Source organism: Bemisia tabaci, chromosome 3 (genome assembly GCF_918797505.1).
Source record: "Bemisia tabaci chromosome 3, PGI_BMITA_v3".
In the NCBI taxonomy this organism is placed as follows: domain Eukaryota; kingdom Metazoa; phylum Arthropoda; class Insecta; order Hemiptera; family Aleyrodidae; genus Bemisia; species Bemisia tabaci.
This window is the reverse complement of record NC_092795.1, coordinates 58275703-58296104: the sequence shown is the minus strand read 5'-3', so window position 1 is coordinate 58296104 and position 20402 is coordinate 58275703. Positions and strand designations below refer to the sequence as shown.

The 20402-nt window shown below is 43.0% G+C and overlaps 1 protein-coding gene across 3 annotated transcripts in view; it reads right to left on the bottom strand.

The window, feature by feature from the left end:
* Moe (moesin) overlaps positions 1–20402 on the bottom strand; it is a 96268-nt gene that overhangs the window by 39863 nt on the left and 36003 nt on the right. For all 3 annotated transcript variants that reach the window (XM_019041833.2, XM_019041834.2, XM_019041832.2), the window contains one exon: positions 9035–9214. In XM_019041833.2, the coding sequence (XP_018897378.1) occupies positions 9035–9214 (180 nt within the window). The remainder of the gene's footprint in view (positions 1–9034; positions 9215–20402) is intronic.

Below are 20402 nucleotides of genomic sequence, written 5' to 3'. Positions count from 1 at the left end.
CCCCCCCCCCCCCCCAGTTCCCTCTCGCATCCCTGCAAGGAAATGAGCAAGACTGGCCTTAACCATCCTCCCCCTGAAGTACCTAACGTTATTTACGGAAGGCCCCAAAGTAGTAGGGTTACTTAATAAAAAAAGAAAAAAGAAACTGGCATGGCATTGTTCATCTTATGTTCAAAATAAGTAAGCGAGTTCCTACCAAACTCGGTTGCTATGAGCTTGGCAACAGTGAAAAGACGTGCGATTGAGGAGCCAATGCTCTCGAGATGCTTTAATAGAGAGAATGGGCTTCACGTTCAGCCACACAATGCTGGGATGCGACTCATGAAAATGACTCACTAAAACATTCTGATACACGCCTTGAATCTCTTTAATTCTTCAGATTGTGGCGTTTTTTGATTGATATTCTTATCAGTTCTTACGGCGCCGAGACGAACTGAGGTGTGGCACTTAGTGTAGAGCAAAATCATGAATCAATGAGGTCGATTAAACCTTTTCAGTTACCTAAAACCTTCAGTAAACCTTAGGAATTCCTTATCAAGGATCTCTGTCAAAATGCTGTTTTGCCCTGACCTGCAGTCTGATACAATATCGACGGTGAAACTACCAAACCACGCATCTCGTTTGCGGTGTTTAAAAATCTACGCTCACATTTTATTTTTTTGAAGTAGACCAAATCAATATCATTCCTTGAAATTTTCACGGAATTTTCTCCGCACAAAGAGGAAAAATCACAGAAATTTTCAAGACTGGATGTTAAGTAGTTTTTCATTTAAAAAATAAAGTATGACAGGAAGTCTGCGACGTCGCAAACCGAGATACGTGGTTTGGTAGTTTCACCGTCGATATGGAGTTAACGCTTCTGTTTCCAGTTCTCATTTCAGTTCAAATCTTTGATTTAAAAGCTGAAAATTGAGTGCCAGAATCTAAGAAAAATAAATGCAACCGACAGCAGAAACTCGATAGATTACCTTTTAGGGGCAACATGTTGAAATTAAAGTCAAGCTATATCGAAAAAATACGAACAAGAATGAATGCAATCAAGGGTCATCGGCCATCGCCCACGGTGATCGATTTTACGAGCGATGCAAAACTTAATGACATTTCCAGGATCATTGCTGATCAATCGCGCGATTAAATGGACGTATTTCTGCCAAACGGAACTATGTGCATAATGACGTGAGCCCTGTCATGCATATATTCTTACGGCTCTCAGGGCTCATGTCTGTATGCACATAGTTCCGTTTGGCAGAAATACGTTCAAATGAAACCGAAAGCATCTCCGAGGAGTGCATTTAGAATGGTTAATGTAGACTTAAAAATGTGGAATGATCAGATAAGTTTTAATTACATGTAAAAATCCTTCTCGAGTCTTAATTTCATCTTTCTTTTGCTGAAGACTAGCTGCTCAGTACTGCGAAAATGAGAGCACACATCATTGATGAAGGACGAAGAATGATTTGATACTTCATTATCATAATTGAAAAGGTCTTGAAAGACATACCTACATGAACAAGGCAAGCTTGTATACCCAAATTTTAGTGCTTGTAGTTGAGTTGAAGTCGAAATTTTCCTTTCATCTCGAAAGAACTGAAGTTCTTAAAGAAAAAAAGTTCGGTCAGATGAACCGAATGCACGGTTTCATATCGACGCTATTGTTCCTTTCATGCGACCGCTCTCTCGGTTCTGGGAACCGTGTCCTCGGTTCATGCAACCGAGCTTTTTCGTTAGTTTTGTTTGGTTTTAATGCACGGTTGCTTGAACCGAGGATACGGTTATCCCAGAACCGAAATAGCGGTTGCACGAACCGAATAATACGGCCGATATTAAACACCGTGCATATGACCCAGATTTTTTTCGGCTATCGTTTAAGTTTCAATTTTATTTTACTTGAGCCACAGTTCTCGAGGACGAAAAGATCATTTACTCGAACACAGTTAAAAATTTCCGTGTTTATGTTAACTTTGAGTTCCTTATCTTCAGGCCGATCAACCAAAATGACATGGTGGGCGATCGACCAATTTTTTTTTTTTTTTTCTTTTTTTAAACTGACCGAAACTCTAGATTGTTTTGAGATATCTGGGGATGAGGAAAGTGTCCTGCTGAACTGCAGTGCTTTAGTTTCTCTCGATGTCACTTAGAGGTCGCGACTTGCGAGAGGCTAGTACATCGGACTATCACCAGTGCGATCCAGGTGTGATTCTGGCGGTTTAAGCCTGATTTTTTAACGAGGTTCCAAATTTTCAATCCAAAGATTTGGTCAATGAAAACGAAAGACAAGGTAACCAAAAAATGTTGACCGCACGTTAGGTTACTTTGCGTTCTACTACCACAAAATATCGGTTACTTCTTACTGTGAACCGTCACTGGAGATTTGTTTCTGCATACGTGCATAAAACTCCCACTGACAAGGCATAGTGGGTAGTGAGCGGGCAGAGAACTGTCAAAGCAGTCCGGACTGTCACTCCTGCGGAGATACCCACGTCGCCGACGTTGAGATTTCCCGCACACCTTCATTCGAGACAATTCAACGGATGGAAAGGGAGTATCCGACACGGGAAGACAACGCTGCCTCGACAACGGCACGGCTTCGAAAAGGAGGCAGAAAATAGGGCAGCCAAAGCTTATGCAGCCGCCTGCAGTGAGGGATACGCGATCAAGAGAAAAGCTTCCATGAACATGGAGCGGAGGGGCTAAGGGAGAGACCCTTGGTCGCCAAGTATCAATTACCATTCTGACACGTTTTACAATCGTAGCAACAGACGTGCCTATACTGCCGTGCTAAGTAAGAACGCCGTATGAGCCTTTAAACGTTGCCAAGTTTCCTCTGATAAAAACCGAATTTCTGGGAAAATTGTGAGTATTATTTTCTCATATTTTCAGACAATTTTGTGCACAATTTAATCTGAAATATCTAAAATTTTCAAGGAATAATATGCATACGTTTTTTCAAAAATACAGGTTTTATCAAGAGAAATTTGGCAACTCCTGAATGTTCATACAGCGTTCTTCCTTAGCACGGCAGTATATGTGTCATGCTTGTAAATGCTACCGCGAGTGAACCCAGCCCGACACCTTCAGTCTTACTATTTGCATGCGCGAATTCAAGAGATTGTCACAGCCTAACACATGAGGTGTACGGGGTGTCTATTAAAACTCGCAAAAAAATCAGTTCGTTTACGGCACTTTATCAGTATACTTTCTCAAAAAATGTGATATCACGTATTTTTTGCATAATCGCGGCAATTTTCACTTACAGTCATGCAAATGCCGTAATTTGGAAATTTCTGAGAAAAAAGGGCGTTTTTAAAATGAGTAGGCTGAAGACTTCCTTTATCCCTGGAAATTGCGGTCTGGCGGGCAAATACTGCACTGAGATTCGATGCGCAAGTGATTGCATACATCCCACGCGGTCTTAAAATCCACGCGTAGGATGAAGACGGCAAATCCGTATCTTCATGCAAAATGTTCCAACTTTTTCAGTCCTTCCGGACTGCCCTCAAAAAATCAGAACTAATTCCGGACTTTTTGGATACGTAGACACCCTGGGTCCCTGGCGCATATTCTCGACCTAATCTTGACATGGCGCCAATCGGCGAACGACAAAGAACGTGGCACGGACAACTTGATGAAAATATCCCACTATCAGAGGCGCGAAATTATCCTTCTGGGAATCATCGGAAACAATCAAAGCAAACACTTAACAATGATGATGCAGAAATACCCGTGTAAACCCAATGAAACACTGTTCAAATATTGGTTTGTTGTAATAGGAGAGAAACCCGAGGCAATGATGTCATCTTTTTCAGCAATGTTTATCTGTTTCCTCTGTTTATAACAAATGGCGATGCGGCCAAACTGTGCAGGAAAATCCCAACTCATCAATAATCCACGATCGTACACTGCAATTATTTTGGGCGATGCGGCAACTATTTACAAGGTTGATCCAAATCCAAAGAAGCTTGTCAGGCTCTTATCTAAAAGCTTCTCTTTCTCACATCAGACCGCAGACGTTTTATGTCCGTGCTTCAAGCGCAATACATAAAACTATACAAGAGACCTATTTAATTGTTTCTTTAGGGTCAGACAATCTGAGTCATAACACTTGATAGTTCTCAGTAGAGTTTCTTCTTCTCTTTTTACACCTAGAGACTCCACCTTCCGATGATTAAAATGACGAGATAAACGCAAAGAACGCTGATCCAACAGGAAGTTGAAAATCTGTAATTTTCCCGATAAAAAAGTTAATACCTTCTTGATTACTCATCTGATTTATAATTAAAATTAGATGATGACTGTAGCAATATCAATGATTTCAACTTACAGACCATGCAAACAGTTTACAGATTGGTGCTTCATGAGTTTTTAACGAGGGATTTGTTTGATAACACAGTCAGTATATTGATTTATGAGCACAGTAGGCTATCATTTGATAGTATCTCAGAATCGCGGCTTTAGAAATCGTTAAAATTTCAAATCAAAGAACAGAGACTGTTCTTTCGCGTCATCGAATTGAGCTGCTTGGAATCTTAAAGCCGGCTTCAATCTTCAGTTGGATGTATTTCTGCCAGACGGAACTATGTGCATTAAGACATGAGCCCTGAGACCCATAAGAATGTATGCATAACAGGGTTCACATCATAATGCAAATAGTTCCGTTTGGCAGAAATACGTCCAGCTGTTCAGAGGCAAACGAACTATCTTGACTCTTCACCGGAAAAACTGTAGTTATTGCGATTATAATGCTTTTATATTCTTGAATTTTTAGTTATAACAAAATCACATGTTTCAATCGAACTATCTGTAAATTAATCGAAAAGTTGTTGTTTGCAAACATTTACCGTATTCAAAATCCGTCGATATATTTTTGACCTACGGCTCTTTGAAACTTCCGTTCATTGACGAGTTGCAGAGAGATTGTATACCAAAATATCGCTACCAATTGATTATTTTTTTATGTGATACTGGCAAGGTCACGCTGAAAATTATCCGAGTCTCCAGCCGTGACCTATTGCACCTCGCGATAGCTTCAATGCCGGGAAACTAGGTTTCTCATGTTTCCAGCGTGATCTCCTTATCCACAGGGTATTTAAAAATAAAAAAGTCTAACGTAAAATTTTAATTTCAGTGACGATCAAAAATCAAACATTCTCGCTGCAATATAATGCAGTGTCTCGCATGTCCACATCAACAGTTCGAAGGGTATCAAATCAATTGGACTGCATTTTGGAATTTGGGCCTATAAATTCTGGCTCATCTGAAAAAACAATTATGTGCATAGGGAAACTAATGGCACATACGTTGTTTTTAAAAGGGGCCGGAATATATAGTTCCTAATTGCAAACTGTAGTCCAATTAATGCTATTGTGCTTGTATGAAACATAAATGCTGAGCAGGGGAAACTCTCTTGAGAGAGGTAAAAAGGCATGATACCATTATTTCGACCCCTCCGTGGCTTAAATTGCATAACCATCAAAAAGAAGGAGCTTTTGATACCGCGATCAAAATTGCAACGGTTGCGTATGGACTGTCATTGTGACATATAGGAAGCTCATTTCGCCTTAGGCTATTAGAACGACCCTTTCAACCAATGGGATCGCACCATACTCCCTAGGTCTTCTTTATCTATTGCTTAGCCTAGAGTACCTGTATAGCGAGAGTATGGACAGATCGCTTCATGGAGGGCTTAGGGCCCAAAAGTGCAGCCACCCTTCTAACCAACTTCTAACCCACAAAATTTCACTGCCAGTCTGTAGATTCCAATTCTAACGAAGATGGCGAAGAAAGTACTTAAATGAGCGTTCTTCCACAAAAATGAGTAAATTTATGCAAAAACTAAGTCAAATACGTGCTTTATAAACGATGGTTCGTAACAGTTGTATTGATAAATCGCTCTGGATAATTGAAATTCATAGGTTGGCTGCATTTCTGGGCCCTAACTTTATTCGCGGAGGCATCGGTGAAGGCCTGATGGATTTTCGGAGTTTCACATCTGTCTATACTCTCGCTATACAGGTACTCTAGCTTAGCCTATCAATTTCAACTATGAGCCCGCATGCCTAGAGGAGTTCTGACCAATCCGTGGCGACGCGGCAACGTGCGGGAACTTTCTAGCCGGGAAGAAAGAGGCGAAGCTGCGTGTGTGAATAGTTGCGTGAAACAGTCGCCAAGCTCAATCGTCCGATGCGGATGGTCCTCGTCGAGGTTTCACTCGTGCAGTTGTGCATCGGGTCACCGCACCGCACCGGACAGGGACAGGTGCCTCTCTCGAGCTTCGATTCCGCGCCTCTTGCGTCGGCGGCGTCATCGTCATCTCATCATCGTCATCGCGACAGGGGACCGCGGGCGGCAACGGACCAGGCCTGCCTCTGCCAAAGCGACGCCTTTCCCGCAATGGGCAATGGGAGCACCTAACTCGCGAAAACTCCCGCCCCACACCCCTCATCCACGCCTCGTTTTGCCCTTTGCAATACTGTCGTGCTAAGGAAGAACGCCGTATAAGCCATCAGGCGTTGCCAAATTTCCTTCTACAAATCACGAATTTTCAGGAAAATCTGTGGTTATTTCTCCTCCAATTTGTCGTAGGATTTCGTCCGTGGTTCGATGTAAAAGGTCTGAAAATTTCACGGGAAAATATTCCAAACTTTCCTCGAAAATAGATATTTTATCGGAGGAAATTTGGCAACTCTCGAATGTTCATACGGCGTTCTTCCTCAGCACGGCAGAATAGAGTACTTCCATTGCGTGGGGATTTACAGAATACCGGGCATCAGGGAGTACAGCGATACTGCTCACGGTATTAAAATTTTACGAACTATTTCATGATTGAATGTATTCCCCGTACCAAGTGGAGAAATGGTCAAGACTCACGCGGAACGGTCCACATACCGTATCATACACGTATCTGAATCTCCATGTGAGCCCTGTAATACACTTGATTACATGTTCTCTGGGGTTCATGCGGAAATCGAGATACGCCCTTACGTCAGAGGAGCGACAGAATACAGGGCAATATTGTTAAACATAGAGCATACGACATGAAAATACCCGTCAAAGTAAGAAGAAAATACGCCGTGTGGGCCAGGAGAGGATTTGGGAAGTTTTCCAGTAAACACTCAACGAAATGAAAGGCGTAATTCTTGAAATACGATAACGACATGAGATAGAGACTAAAATTTGTGGTGAGGAAGATTTATGATGGCGCGGCGTCTTCTTCGAGCTTTGATAAATAGCGTCGATCGTACGAGACAAGTCCGCGGATTGATTCCTTCACTCCACAAAAATAGTCGGAAAAACTCGAGGTCATTCGTCTTCAAGTCTGAACCCTGGTAAAAACTGGCAATAGGAGCTGAGTTTCAAAATACCACAGGAATTCTTATAGCCGGCTGTAGTAGGCGATAGAAAATCATATAGCTGGCTGTGGAAAGCGAAGAAAATCATACAGCCGGGCTAGACGAAACGATACAAAATTATACAGCCGGGCTATAGTTCCTATCGCCAGGCTATACAGTTTATCGCCTGGCTGTAGCTTTATCGCTATCGGCTATAAAAGGCTATAAGAAAATGTATAGCCGGCTGTGGAAGCTATAGGAAATCTTACAGCCGGCTACAGGCCTATAGTATTTTGGAACACAGATCCCACCGCCAATTTTTACCTGGGAAGGAGCTCTATTTCGTGGTGCTCAACTTTCTGACGATGTATTAAAAACAATTCCAATGATATGTAGATAAATAGCGAAAGTCAAAAGTACTGCCGTGCTAAGAAAAAAACGCCGTATGAACCTTCAGGCGTTGCCAAATTTCCATTTATAAAACGAATTTCCTGGTAAACCTATGAATATTTTTCTTTCAATTTCTCAGATAATGTTGTTTTCAATTTAACCTAAAGTTTCTGAAAATTTGAAGAAAAACTATTCATGACTTTCCTATAAGATAAACGTTTTAATGAAGGATATTTGGTTACTCTTGAATGTTCATACGGCGCGGCGTTCTTCCTTAGCACGGCAGAGGAAGCGAGGACTTTTCGCAAGCGTAAACATTCATATGGTGCCATACTTTTTCTTCAGTGCCCCTGGCTGATCGAGAGCCGCTCGGCTGATACAGTGTGCGACGATGAAGGGAAAAATTGTTAGACGTTTCAAGGATTGACGCACGATCGAGTATCGGGAATCTGCACACAATACTATGCGTGCGCCATGCGACCTTTAGCCGCGTTAAAGGTCTTCTATTCGCAATTTTTCTTCCCCCTTATTTTCATTTTTTCACGACCGACCATGCGTTCTCGCCGGATAGCAGGCAACAATCGCTTTAATTCGAGAGTGCCATGTCTTCTAGACAGGGTTGCCACAGAATTCGGAAAAGTAAGTTCCCTGATTATCCAGACACATTTTAGCGAAATTCCCTGACAATGGAATTAACGCTCTGGGTGTACTTTTCCAGTACATTCCAAAGAAATTCAGTACCTTCCCAACAGAAAAATTCAGTACCTCGAATTGACGACATTCGAAAAATTTCAAAAATTTAAGTTTCTCGTTCAAATTGCGACAGAAACGACAAAAAAATGAAAAAAATTCCGGACATTCTGAAGGAATTACCGCACTTTTTCAGTAATTCCGGACCGCCCTTAAAAAATCAGTACTATTTCTGGACTTGTCGGAATTCCGGACTTGTAGACACCCTGATGCCGTATTGTTAAAAAGACATAGTTAGAAATAGTTTTCAGGCAAATTTTGTTGTCCGGAACGTCCAACCAACTCGAGAAAGCAAATGAAGGTGATTATACGATTTTTTCCTGACATTTGCGTCATTTTATCGGGCATTTCCCGGTATTCCCTGAATGCGGCAAACCTGTCTTGACTGATCTATGCACACGTGAAAAAAGGATCTTGTGACATGCAAAACTTGCCTTAAAGGAATTCAGGCATCTTTCAATACCTCCCGAAAACCGGAAAACCGTGAAAATGGCGGGTCGAAAAATTTTCAGAGGAAACCTCATCTCTCCTCGGCAAGGAAGGAAATGGGATGAAAAGTAGCTTACCCTCTTGTAAAGTTTAATCCAGGTGAGGTCTCCTTTGCTGTCGGTGTACTGGAGTCCGAAAAACCACACTTCTCGGAGACCGATGGTTTTGACAACCTGGTCGAAGAGCTGTTTCCCGGTCGTCGTGTGCTGGATCGCGAACTCCAGCTCCGCGTCCATCGTTGTTACCCGCACGTTCATCTGAAACAAACCATCGTCATTTGTTAGGACATTTCGTGTATCAATTTGGGCACGGGCGAAAACAGATGAAAAGGCATTGGAATGCTACAGGAAAGAGGTGTCGGGAAGTGAAACCAGGGTTGCCCCAAAATTTAGAAAATGAAATTCCCTGATACATATGAGTAAAATTCCCTGACAATCCAAGTTGGGGCAACTACTTGCCAAGGCATTTCACAAAATGCCTGATTTGACTATTTGCCTTCGACAGATCGATACCGACGGCTAGTTAGCGAAAACAGTACTATAGACTTATTTTAAGTTTTTGGAAGATGATTTTCGGCACTATCATTCCTTATTTCCAACTTTTAATCGACTTCCTGAATTTTGATTTTTTTCACGATCTAGTAGTTGAACTTTGAAATATATCGATCGTGCCCGATAAGCATTACGCCAAAGCTGGAGATCCACCTTATCAGCACTGCTCTTGGTGAAATCCCACGCGAATGTATCTCGTTCATCCGAGACCCTTAATGGCTAGTCGGGATTCCCAACAAGTAATTGCCACTATTGTTTCTCCGATATTGTCTCCTCGGTTTCGATGGACAAAACCTCGAGAAACTTTTGTTGTGGCGTTTCACAATAATTTTGAGTAGACTCACAATCAGTTAGCTGCACTCTCGGCCTGGCCTTGCTGCCACTTCGCTCTAATTTCGACCTCTACTTAAAACTGTTAGCAGAGGATAGCGTGAAAGGGTTTGCAGAGAAAGAGGATTGAAAAGACAACCGCCCGAGGTCTTGGCAATATTTCTACATCAGCAGAAAAAATTGCTAGAGGTAGGTGAGAAATTGTTTCTAGGAAAACAACTAGGAAAAAAAAACAAAGAGCAAAGAAACGAACTTCACCCAGCAGTATTTACAATCCATTCATGGGATCTAAGATTTTGAAAATGAAAAATTGCAAGTTCACGTAGGATGATTTTTGGGGTATTCCTACACGGAGAAAAAAACTTCGTGCGTGGGATCCGAAGTTTAGGTCATATGGATCTCTGAAGTTTTCAGATTAAGCATCTGAACTCTTTAGGTCTAGCTGTCGAGGTTCGGATCACACATCTGAAACTTCAGTTTTTACATCTGAAGTGCTTCGGTTTTCACATCCAAAAAACTTCGGTTCTCACATTCGAAAAACTTCGGTTCTTTCTTACATGTGAAGTACTTCAGATGTAAGAACTGAAGTTTCAGATGTGTGATCCGAACCTCGACAGCTAGACCTAAAGTGTTCAGATGCTCAATCTGAAAACTTCAGAGATCCATATGATCTAAACTTCGGGTCCCACGCACGAGGTTTTTTTCTCCGTGTACGTTTTCAGGGAGGATGGCGGGAGAAACAGGGAGGTGCACAATAATAGGATATAAAACTTTCGATAAGAAAAACCAATCGCCGTGTACGTATAAAGTTCCGGACGGAATTAACTTGATACATTTTAATTTCTCCGATCCATGAAAAAAAAAAAATTTTAAAAAAAACTTCGAGACATGATAAAAGCTCTTTTTCCCTGCGTGACAACACTGTCTCGTCCTTGTGTGATAAACACGTTAATGAGCCCACTTAAGAACGCGCGTTCGTTTGTTCTCGTGGTAACAAACAGTTGAGAAAGTGTTCGCCTTTCTTCTGTACCTACTCAGCTTCGAGACGTCAGACCTAGAATGAAGTGATCCAGTGAGTACTGTATCTTCACTTCAACTCAACTAGAAGTACGATGCGAAAAATAAGAAAATACAGGTTTTAACGGGCAGCATAGCGTGCCTAACGTTGAAGAGTTCATATAGGTATGTTCTATCTTACGGTATATCTCGTGGCTGAGTGCCTTTTGAATAGTATACATGTGCGTTTTATGTCGAATTAATATGCACTGAGGTTCGGACTACTACAAGACTACACTTTTTCGTCATCGCTCCAGCGCCCAGTATCAGACAATTATTCTACCTTTTCCATCTATTTACACAGATATTGAGACTGATATATTTCCTAAATAGATTGAAAGGGCAGATTAACTTGTTTCTGATATCAGAAAAAGATTTTAAACAAGTTTTTGGCCAAAGAGCGTCATTTTTCAACTTTAGACCTGTTAGTCTCGGAATTTTAAAAATAAGAAAAAAGTACCAGTTTATAATTTTTATGCTCTAGGCTTTTGTATTATGAAACGAGTGAGAGAGAAAAACCATTACTCCTGCACACAACCGGAAATTTTTCATGAAAACTCGAGGATTCCACGAAGGACTTGTAACTCTCACAGTGGCGTGGCGTGAATGATCGATTATCGATATTCCCCATTTGAAGCTATGGTAAAGAATCGATTAATAAGTCTGTTTATCGATCCTTTTTCATGGGTTTAAATGACAGATCAATCGATATATCGCACAGCACTGATCTCTCACTAGAGAACCGCTGACTACAAGGATGGATATACCTTTGACGAGGGTAATCACTATGATTGATCGTTGTCGAATTGTAAGATAATTCTTTTCCTCGTCGGATATGGCAACCGCGCTTTCATTCATTAGTCTTCTGCGCGAGAACACACGTCAGACACGAATAAGACGAGCCCAAACGTCAGGATTCGAGTGCCACGTTGCCACGTATAACCCAATTCAAGCAAAGCTGGCACTGATCACGGAAAAATGTCCGCCCTGAACGAAAACTCGGGCTGTGAAGGCCGTGCTTACGGACTACTTGAACGTACCGTCCGCGTTACGGGCTCAAAGGCCGTAAGTTCCGGGTGTAGCACCCGCAGTAGACGAAGCTACGACTCCAGCACCCGGAGCTATCGACGTTTCAGCCCGGAACGGACGGTATGTCTGTACAGCCCGTAACTTTTTTTCTCAGTTCAAGAAAATATATCTCCAATGGTCCATGGCTAGACTTATCCCCACTTATATCACCATTTCACAACGAATATGGAAGTTTCAGAGGTTGATTCGCAGGGCTGCTACAAATTTAAGAACATGAAATTCCCTGACATTTCCCCGATTTCCCTGACATTTTAAATAAAATTCCCTGACAATTAAGGATACGCCACACGACCAAAAATACAGAATTTGTAATAGTTTCCAGGAAAAATGTATTGTTCTATTGTTCTACACGTCAAATCCATTCTAAAAAGAGAAGAAAGGTACATTAAAAAATTTTCCCTGACTTTTTAAAATTCCCTGACTGTGGCAAGCCTGGATTCGTCGCCCTCCTGGCATAAGGACGTAACTATGCTTGGGGCGATGAACAGAGTGGCGTGGCGTGAATCATCGATTATCGAAAAATCCCCGTTTGAAGCTACTGTAAATAATCGATCAATGAGGTGTTCGTGGCGAACCCCCTGTTTATCGATCCTTTTCCATAGGTTTAAATGGTAGATCAATCGATAGATCGCAAAGCATGCCACTGGCGATGAACCTTGCCTTCCATAGGACGCGATGCTTTCCCGGGCTCATTTCAAATTGCAGTTACGGCCTTGTGTCAGCCGAGCGAGCGGAGGAGCGAGTTGGCGTCATCGAATATCATTTTTGACCTTCATTACGATTGCTACTGAATTAAATCCTCGGAAATTACGTGATCGCTATTTTCGGCCCACTGATTACCGCGGATGACAAAATCTCATATTGATGAACTTCTCTAAAATTGTACATTATATAATGATTCCTGAGCCAGAGCTCAAACGTAAACTGAAAAAAAAAGTTACGGGTTTCATAAACATACAGTCCATTCCGGGCTCAGAGGCCGAAAGTTAAGGTTTCATAAACATACCGTCCGCTACGGGCTCAGAAGCCGAAAGTTAAGGTTTCATGAACATACCGTCTGTTCCGGGCTCAGAGGCTGAAAGTTACGGGTTTCTTAAGCATGCCGTCCGATCCAGGCTTAGAGGCCGAACGTTCCGGGTGCTGGAGCCGTAGCTTCGATTGCTCCGGGTGCTACGCCCGGAACGTTCGGCCTCAGAGCCCGGAGCGCGAACGGTGTGTCTATATAACCCGGAAGTACGACTTCCACGGCCGGAGTTTTTTTTCTTTCAGTGTACAAATTGCGGTCGTATCGGGAACGCGAGAAGTGCGAATCAACATACCGCAAGTAGGAATAACTTGCCGCACTTGGGTCTTCGCAAGAGCGGTGCGGACGTCCGTCTCGGAGGCCCCGCGCAAGCGCACACGGCGCATCACAAGATCGTTCCGCAAACAGTTCACATTAACTTTTTATTTTTCCCGAGCGATTCGTCACAACAACAATGACGCAACTCGTCATGGACGGAACAATGCCGCCGGGATGAATAAAAGCAGGACTTGCGCCCATGTGCGGCAACTCCCAACAGGGCGCGTCGCCCCCCCCCCCCCCCCCCACCGCCACTGACAGAGTCACTTCATTGACATCGTTTACACATCACCAGGTAACCATCCTAATCGTATCCAACATTGTGCATCATAGAGGAGAAGAGAGGGGGAATTCGTTACTTCAAGCCTTAAGCGCCGGTTACGGACAAAATTTTCGTCGAATTGTTACCATGCTCCAAAATATAAATTTTTGTGCAAGAGCAATAGGGATACGTTGATGCCCCCCCCCCCCCCCCCGCAAAAATGTATACACACTGTCAAAAATCGCGGGTTGAAATTTGGTGTAGGGCTCACTCTGGAGTCTACATAGAACCTAACCCTGGTGAAAATTGGCAGTAGAATCTGTGTTCCAAAATACCATAGACCTAAGCCGGCTGTAAGATTTCCAATAGCTTCTGTAGCCGGCTGTACAATTTCTTACAGCCTTTTATAGCCGATGGCGATTAAGCAACAGCCATACGATAAAGTTTATGCTAAACGTTACTAAATACGGATACTAGGACTTAGTTAGTTTTTGGACTACCGCTCTCTTTTTGTGCCGTAGTATTTTGATTTATTTTGCGAGGAAAGCTCCGTATTTTTGAAGGATGCCTGTCATTCTTAATATGTTGGAGCGCCTTCAATTTCTTATGATACTGTGCAATACCTCTGGTGTGAAATAGTTGCTTCAGACGCCGTGGCACGCTGCGGCGCGGCGGGCGGGCAGAGAGCGCGAAACGCGCATTGGCGCCTACAAACCTAACAGGGATACTTCACGCATTGCGCAATGCGTGAAGTATCCCTGTTAGGTTTGTAGGCGCCAGTGCGTCTCCTCTTCGCTTTGTGTTAGGCTCTAATATTTAATCTCGCGGAGTCAGCATTTTTCAACTCATGATTTTGAAATGTTTGCACACTCTGTATGGATTATTCTCATTTTAATTGATGAAAAAAAATATGTTTTGTGTTTGTAAATAAATATTAAGGTAGTTCCGTATCAAACTTGATGATTTCCAAAGCACACGAATTTCTACACAATTTTTAACAGCCTTTTATAGCCAATGGCGATAAAGTGTAAAGCCCGGCGATAGGAACTATAGCCCGACTGTATACTTTTTTATAGCTTCGTATAGCCTGGCTATATGATTTGCTCCTCTTTCTACAGCCAGCTATATGATTTTCAATGGCCTTCTTTAGTCGGCTATAAGAACTCCTATGGTATTTTGAAACGCAGCTCCTATCGCCAATTTTTACCAGGGAAAGAACACGAGCGATACGATTGCGAAGTGAAAATCGCTCAAAGTGGCGGATTTCGCTCCTTAAAAGTGTAAGTCACTCTGTAAAAAGAGCAGCTTTTACTCTGCATCCATATCACTCGGGTTCTTTGGGCGCCATATACCTATTGACTCCGGCACCGAATTCCACTCCAAAATTTTTAGGAGTGTAGCATCCGTGCGTCTAGGGTGTCCGAGAATCCATTTGATCATGATGTTAGATTTAGTCTTAGAATGAAATTTTTCGCAATTTTCATAGCTCATTCACAATGGGGCTCTATTCCGCGCTCCGTCCCATTTTCAACGAGTAATCTACGCAATGCTTAATGCTGACCAATAGAAATGAATTTGTTTCAAGCCAACACGATTGTTGGTGAGAAATCAGGTCATTAATCACTGCTTCAGGTACGAAATGCGTGCAATACCGATGATAAATTGATCGGAAATCGGAAGCGGTAAGGCTTTCAACTGTGAACATCCTCCTTATATCATGATATCGTCACCTTCCAGGCAAAGTATCACAAGCGCCATGCGACGTTTAAAAATTTTCGCCGCCAGTTCATTTTTTTACATAGAAATTATTGGTTGAATCTGTTCGAAAATTTCACTTAATTTTATGGGCAGCACAAAAAAAATTCAGTGAAATTTTCGGACAACTACAACCAACTATTTCTCTGTAAAAAAATAAATAAGCGGTGGAAACTTTTAAACGTCGCATGGCGCTTGTGATACTTTGCCTGGAAGGTGACGATATGCTGACAGCGAGAGAAATACATGAGACGGGGGGAGAAGAAGAAGAATCAAGAAGTCTCAATTTGCGACCGGAGTGTTTGTTTTGATTCGGATGACACACTCAGCGGGCAGCGTCCATTATAACAGCGTGGTGTTTTCTAATTCGGCTCAGACGCTGATCTTGAGTTTCATGACGTCCGCGAAATGAAGACTCAATTTTGGACACTTCAACTGTGTCGCACCTCGGCACAGCTGGAGACAAACGAAAAATTCGGACGACCGTGGTGAAATAAACGTATGCTTTCGCCAGAGGGCCGAATTCCTTTTTCTCTTACAACCGTACCAGTTTGACCACCTTTCGCGTTCCGACGGTTCACTTCTGTGCCGGACTCAAGGCGAGTCGGAAGTGATCACAAAAACGTGAACGAGTTGTTTCTAACTCAGAGTTAGAGTGTGAAACACTCGATCTTCGGGGTGCTTCTGGTCGGGAGCGCCAGCTACCACTGAATGAATACTTTGAGGTAGAGATCGTTCGGATCATAAGCCCGCGGCACCCGATACCTTAAGAATTCCAACTCAAAATCCCTACAAGAAAATCATCTAAATATAAGCGCAATTCGATTTCTGAAAATACGAGGGTCAAATGAAGCAGTGGGCTGAACACTCGGATATCGGCTAGCGCGGCTGAAGTCTTAATTTTCCTGAAGCGGAATCTCAGGAGCGTATTTTCTGCAGCGGCAAACGGTGCGACCAAGTCGAGGGCGAGAAGACGCTCGGATTTTGGTGCACGTCGCGTTTGACTAAACGCCTTCAAATTTCACGGGTAGGCAATTTCTTGACTTAGGAGCACGTTGATTTGTATCCATATCGCCGTACCTTCTCGCAAATCGAACGAAGGTCAAAGTGCGTTTTATAATAGTGTCAACCTTCATGTTCTGACCTTCGATGACTGGTCAGGCAATCTAACCTGGAAAAAAGTTTTCGGTGTATTTTCTTATTTCTGTTATTTTCTGTCACATTTTCCCTCGAAATCGAGCATGCGGTAAATCGGAAATTTGGCCATGAGTGAAAAACGCCGAATCGCGAAAAACGGCCGGCGTTTTCAGGAACTCATCACACGCATGCTGCCGTGGTCAGGAAGAACGCCGTATGAGCCATCAGGTGTTGCCAAATTTCCTTCGATAAATTATACATTTTCGGGAGAATTTGTGAATACATTCCTTCTGATTTTTCAAAGGGTTTCGTCAGTAATTTAATCTAAAAGGTCCGAAAATTTCAAGGGATTATATTCTTAAGTTTCCCTCAAAAATGAAGATTTTCTGAGAGGAAATTTGGCAATATTCAGAAACTCATACGGCGTTTGTACATGACACGGCAGAATACTAACCAGAGCCTACAGCTTTGAGAAAGACCTCTCGGCTGGCGTTTCTCCTGTCGCCATGCGAAATCCGTAGAGCGTCCGGATGACCTACCCGAGAGGCGCGAATCTGGACGGCCTCAAGTTGTGTCCGAACCGAGATGACGTCACGGTGACCGAGCGGAGCGCAGTGGTGACGTCAGCGCGTCCGAGTGGCTCTCTTCGGCGGTGGATCGGGTCGGCCGCGGCGCGGCCCCGGCCGGCGCGCTAAGTTCCGAGTTCCGGTGCGCGATAAAATCCATTGTTTTATTTCCGATTCGGGACGATAACAAGACGCAAGGCAACGCCATCGTCGCAGGAGCGGCACGGGCGCGCGGCCATCCCGTCCACACATCATCCTCGCGGCTGCCACATTTACTCCGGCCGTGGAAGCCGTACTTACGGGCTGCACAGACATACCGTCCGCATTCCAGCGGGCCGATTATTGAAACTGATAGACAAAGCTATAGACAAAGACGACAAAAGGGATTTGGAGGGATCCTATTGGTGGAAGCGGATGGTGGCAATAGACATAGGAGGTGGACTAACTAACGGCAACCCACCAAAGATCCGACAGTTAGTCCATCATTTGCTTCCTTAGTCTATAAGAACCAACCATGTCAACCAATAGGATCGCTCTATACTCCCTATGTCTTCTTCGTCTATAGCTTTGTCTGTCAGTTTCAATAATCGGTCTGCAGGCTCGGAGGCCGAAAGTTCCAGGCGTAGCACCCGGGGAAATCGAAGCTTAGTCTATAAGAACCAACCATGTCAACCAATAGGATCGCTCTATACTCCCTATGTCTTCTTCGTCTATAGCTTTGTCTGTCAGTTTCAATAATCGGTCCGCAGGCTCGGAGGCCGAAAGTTCCAGGCGTAGCACCCAGGGAAATCGAAGCTACAATTTCAGCGCCCGGAACTTTCGGCCTCTATGCCCGGAACGGATGGTGTATATGTACAGTCCGTAACATTCTCTTTCAGTAAAAATCGAATAAAACAAAATGGAGGGATACTCTCGACTATTCATTCTGCTGTGCTGAGGAAAAACGCCGTAAACGCATTCGAAAGTTGCTGGATATCACGTGATAAAATATTTATTTTGGAGGACAGATATATCTCTTGGAAATTTTCAAATACTTCCTATTAAATTGCTCTATTAAAATCCTCAGAAAAATTGGAAGAAAAATATTCGCAAATTTCCCTTAAAATTTGCATTTTACCAAGATAACTTTTTTGAACTTTCTGCTACTTCATACGGCGTTCTTTCAAAGAACGGCAGTACTCTACCTAAACTTCAAGGTATTTTATTTATTTAGTTATTTATTTTTTTCTCAAATTTTCCACGCAGAGAAATGGATCATTTCACAAACTGTCGAAATATATGGGCAAGGTCAAAGTTACTCTTGGCGAGTATCTAGAGTCGTTACTGATTGACAGTAACGATCATCCTCGCATCGTGACGGATGAAGAAAACCGTGTTGAGCATTCTCGTTCGACTTGTAAAACTGAATCTGCTAAGGTTACGAAATAGTGGACCAGGCCGGGAACCTGATGGGTTGATGGGGAAAAACGAAAATAAGGTCCACCTTCAGGGGTCGCTGCAACCCCCGACAAATCCGATGTTTCCGGGGAAACATGGCGACGCGGGATATCGCACACTCGTGCACGAGGAGAAGAAGAGTGAATACATTCACATGGGTACGCGACGCGGCGTCTGAAGTATACTTATACATACAGGATGTTATCCGCGGAACAAGGTCGTCCTCTTCATTAGGACAATTCAATGTCTTCGGCTCGGAGCAGGCAAAGCAACAAGTCACCGGCTCACCACCTCGCCACTCGGCCGCCCCCACCGCCTCCCGCACGCTCCACGGTGGCTTAAATCTCTCAATGAAATCGTCTTGTTCCGCAAGCCGACCCTACACTCGCCTGTTCGACTCGATCTTTCCGTTCAGCGGTTATTACTGCTTCATGTCCATCAATCATCCATCGATGCAGGACGCAGCATTGCAGCACGCCTACAACCTGCCGCTGCGCATGCCCCACAGTGACAAAGTAGACTGCAAAACGTGTCAGTGGACCACTGGGACACGAACAGGGTTGCAATTTTTCATTGAAAATTAAATTTTGAAATTTCATGTGAAATATTTCATGAAGTTTCAGAAAAATATGAAAAATATTTTACGAAATTAAATGAAAGGCGACTAATTTTTGCTTCTTGTTACTTTCTCGCTCCTTTAGGGTAGAGGAAGTATAATTGTCATCCTCCAAGAAAAGAAAAAAAAGTTGAAATTTCATCATTTCTAGACGTTTTAAGGTCCCTGGAATCAGATAACCATACTTGAAAAAATGTGTGTCCGTCCGTCAGGCGTCCCCCAAATAAGTGTGCAGCCATATCTCAGAATCTATCTGTTCAATTTCATTCAAAATTTGCAGGGAAGACCATATCTATGGTCTCCTTATTTAATGCGTATTGCATACCCAGCCCCTGAAAATATGTTTCATATTTTTCACAACTTCGTGAAGTTTCACGAAATATTTCACGGAAATGTTCAAAAATTCATGTTTTTCATTTCACCCTGGACACAAACTGGAGTGTTTGCATTATTCTTGCCATTTGAAGTGAGTATTTGAACAGATTCTTTTTTGGATGAAATCGTTTGTTCGTGATGTCAGCCGTTCGGCGGCCATGCATTGGTTAGAAGGTGGTTTAAAAACAACGAATTGACGCCTCATATGACGTCATAAGTTTCAGGCTAACAAAATCCGTTCTTCGGATAACTTCAACTTCAATCCTCTTTTTCAGCGAAAAATAGCTTCTGAAAGCTCGGAAACGCATTTCTCGCGGGAATCAACACTAGGCACACGTTTTTCCGATGCATTTCCTGAATCTCCCAACAGACCTCCTGTTTCTGGGATGACTTAATGAGTCGCGTCACCTCCTCCCCCCCCCCCCCCCCCCTTCCGAAGAACTGATGAAAATTACTGGAAACGTACAAGCCGCAATGGATGAGCGGCTCGTAGAAGTTACATTGCGGAGGTAGAAACATTTCGTCGTCTCCCGCACGAAGGAACGTAACTCCAATCCAAGGTTGCCAAATTGACTCCAACAATTAATTTATTTTACAAAAATGTAAGAGGTGCAATTTATATCCAAATTTGTCTGATTTTTGCATGAAATCGGAAGAAAAATCAGTGAAATTTTCAGTCAGAAATGCCCAATACTTTTCTGGTTAAAATGCAATTTACGAAAGGAAATTTGGCAACATTGAAATGTAGTTACGTTCTTTCGTGCGGAAAACGACGATTTGTTACCTAAACGAACACTGAACACACCGCAACGCAAGACTCCGACCGAGCGGACTACGATTTCGGTTGGTTACCAAAGCGACGCGTTATGTCTTGTGACGTGTCCAGACGGATGACATGCTCATAACATAACTCTTATGACGCTACGTTT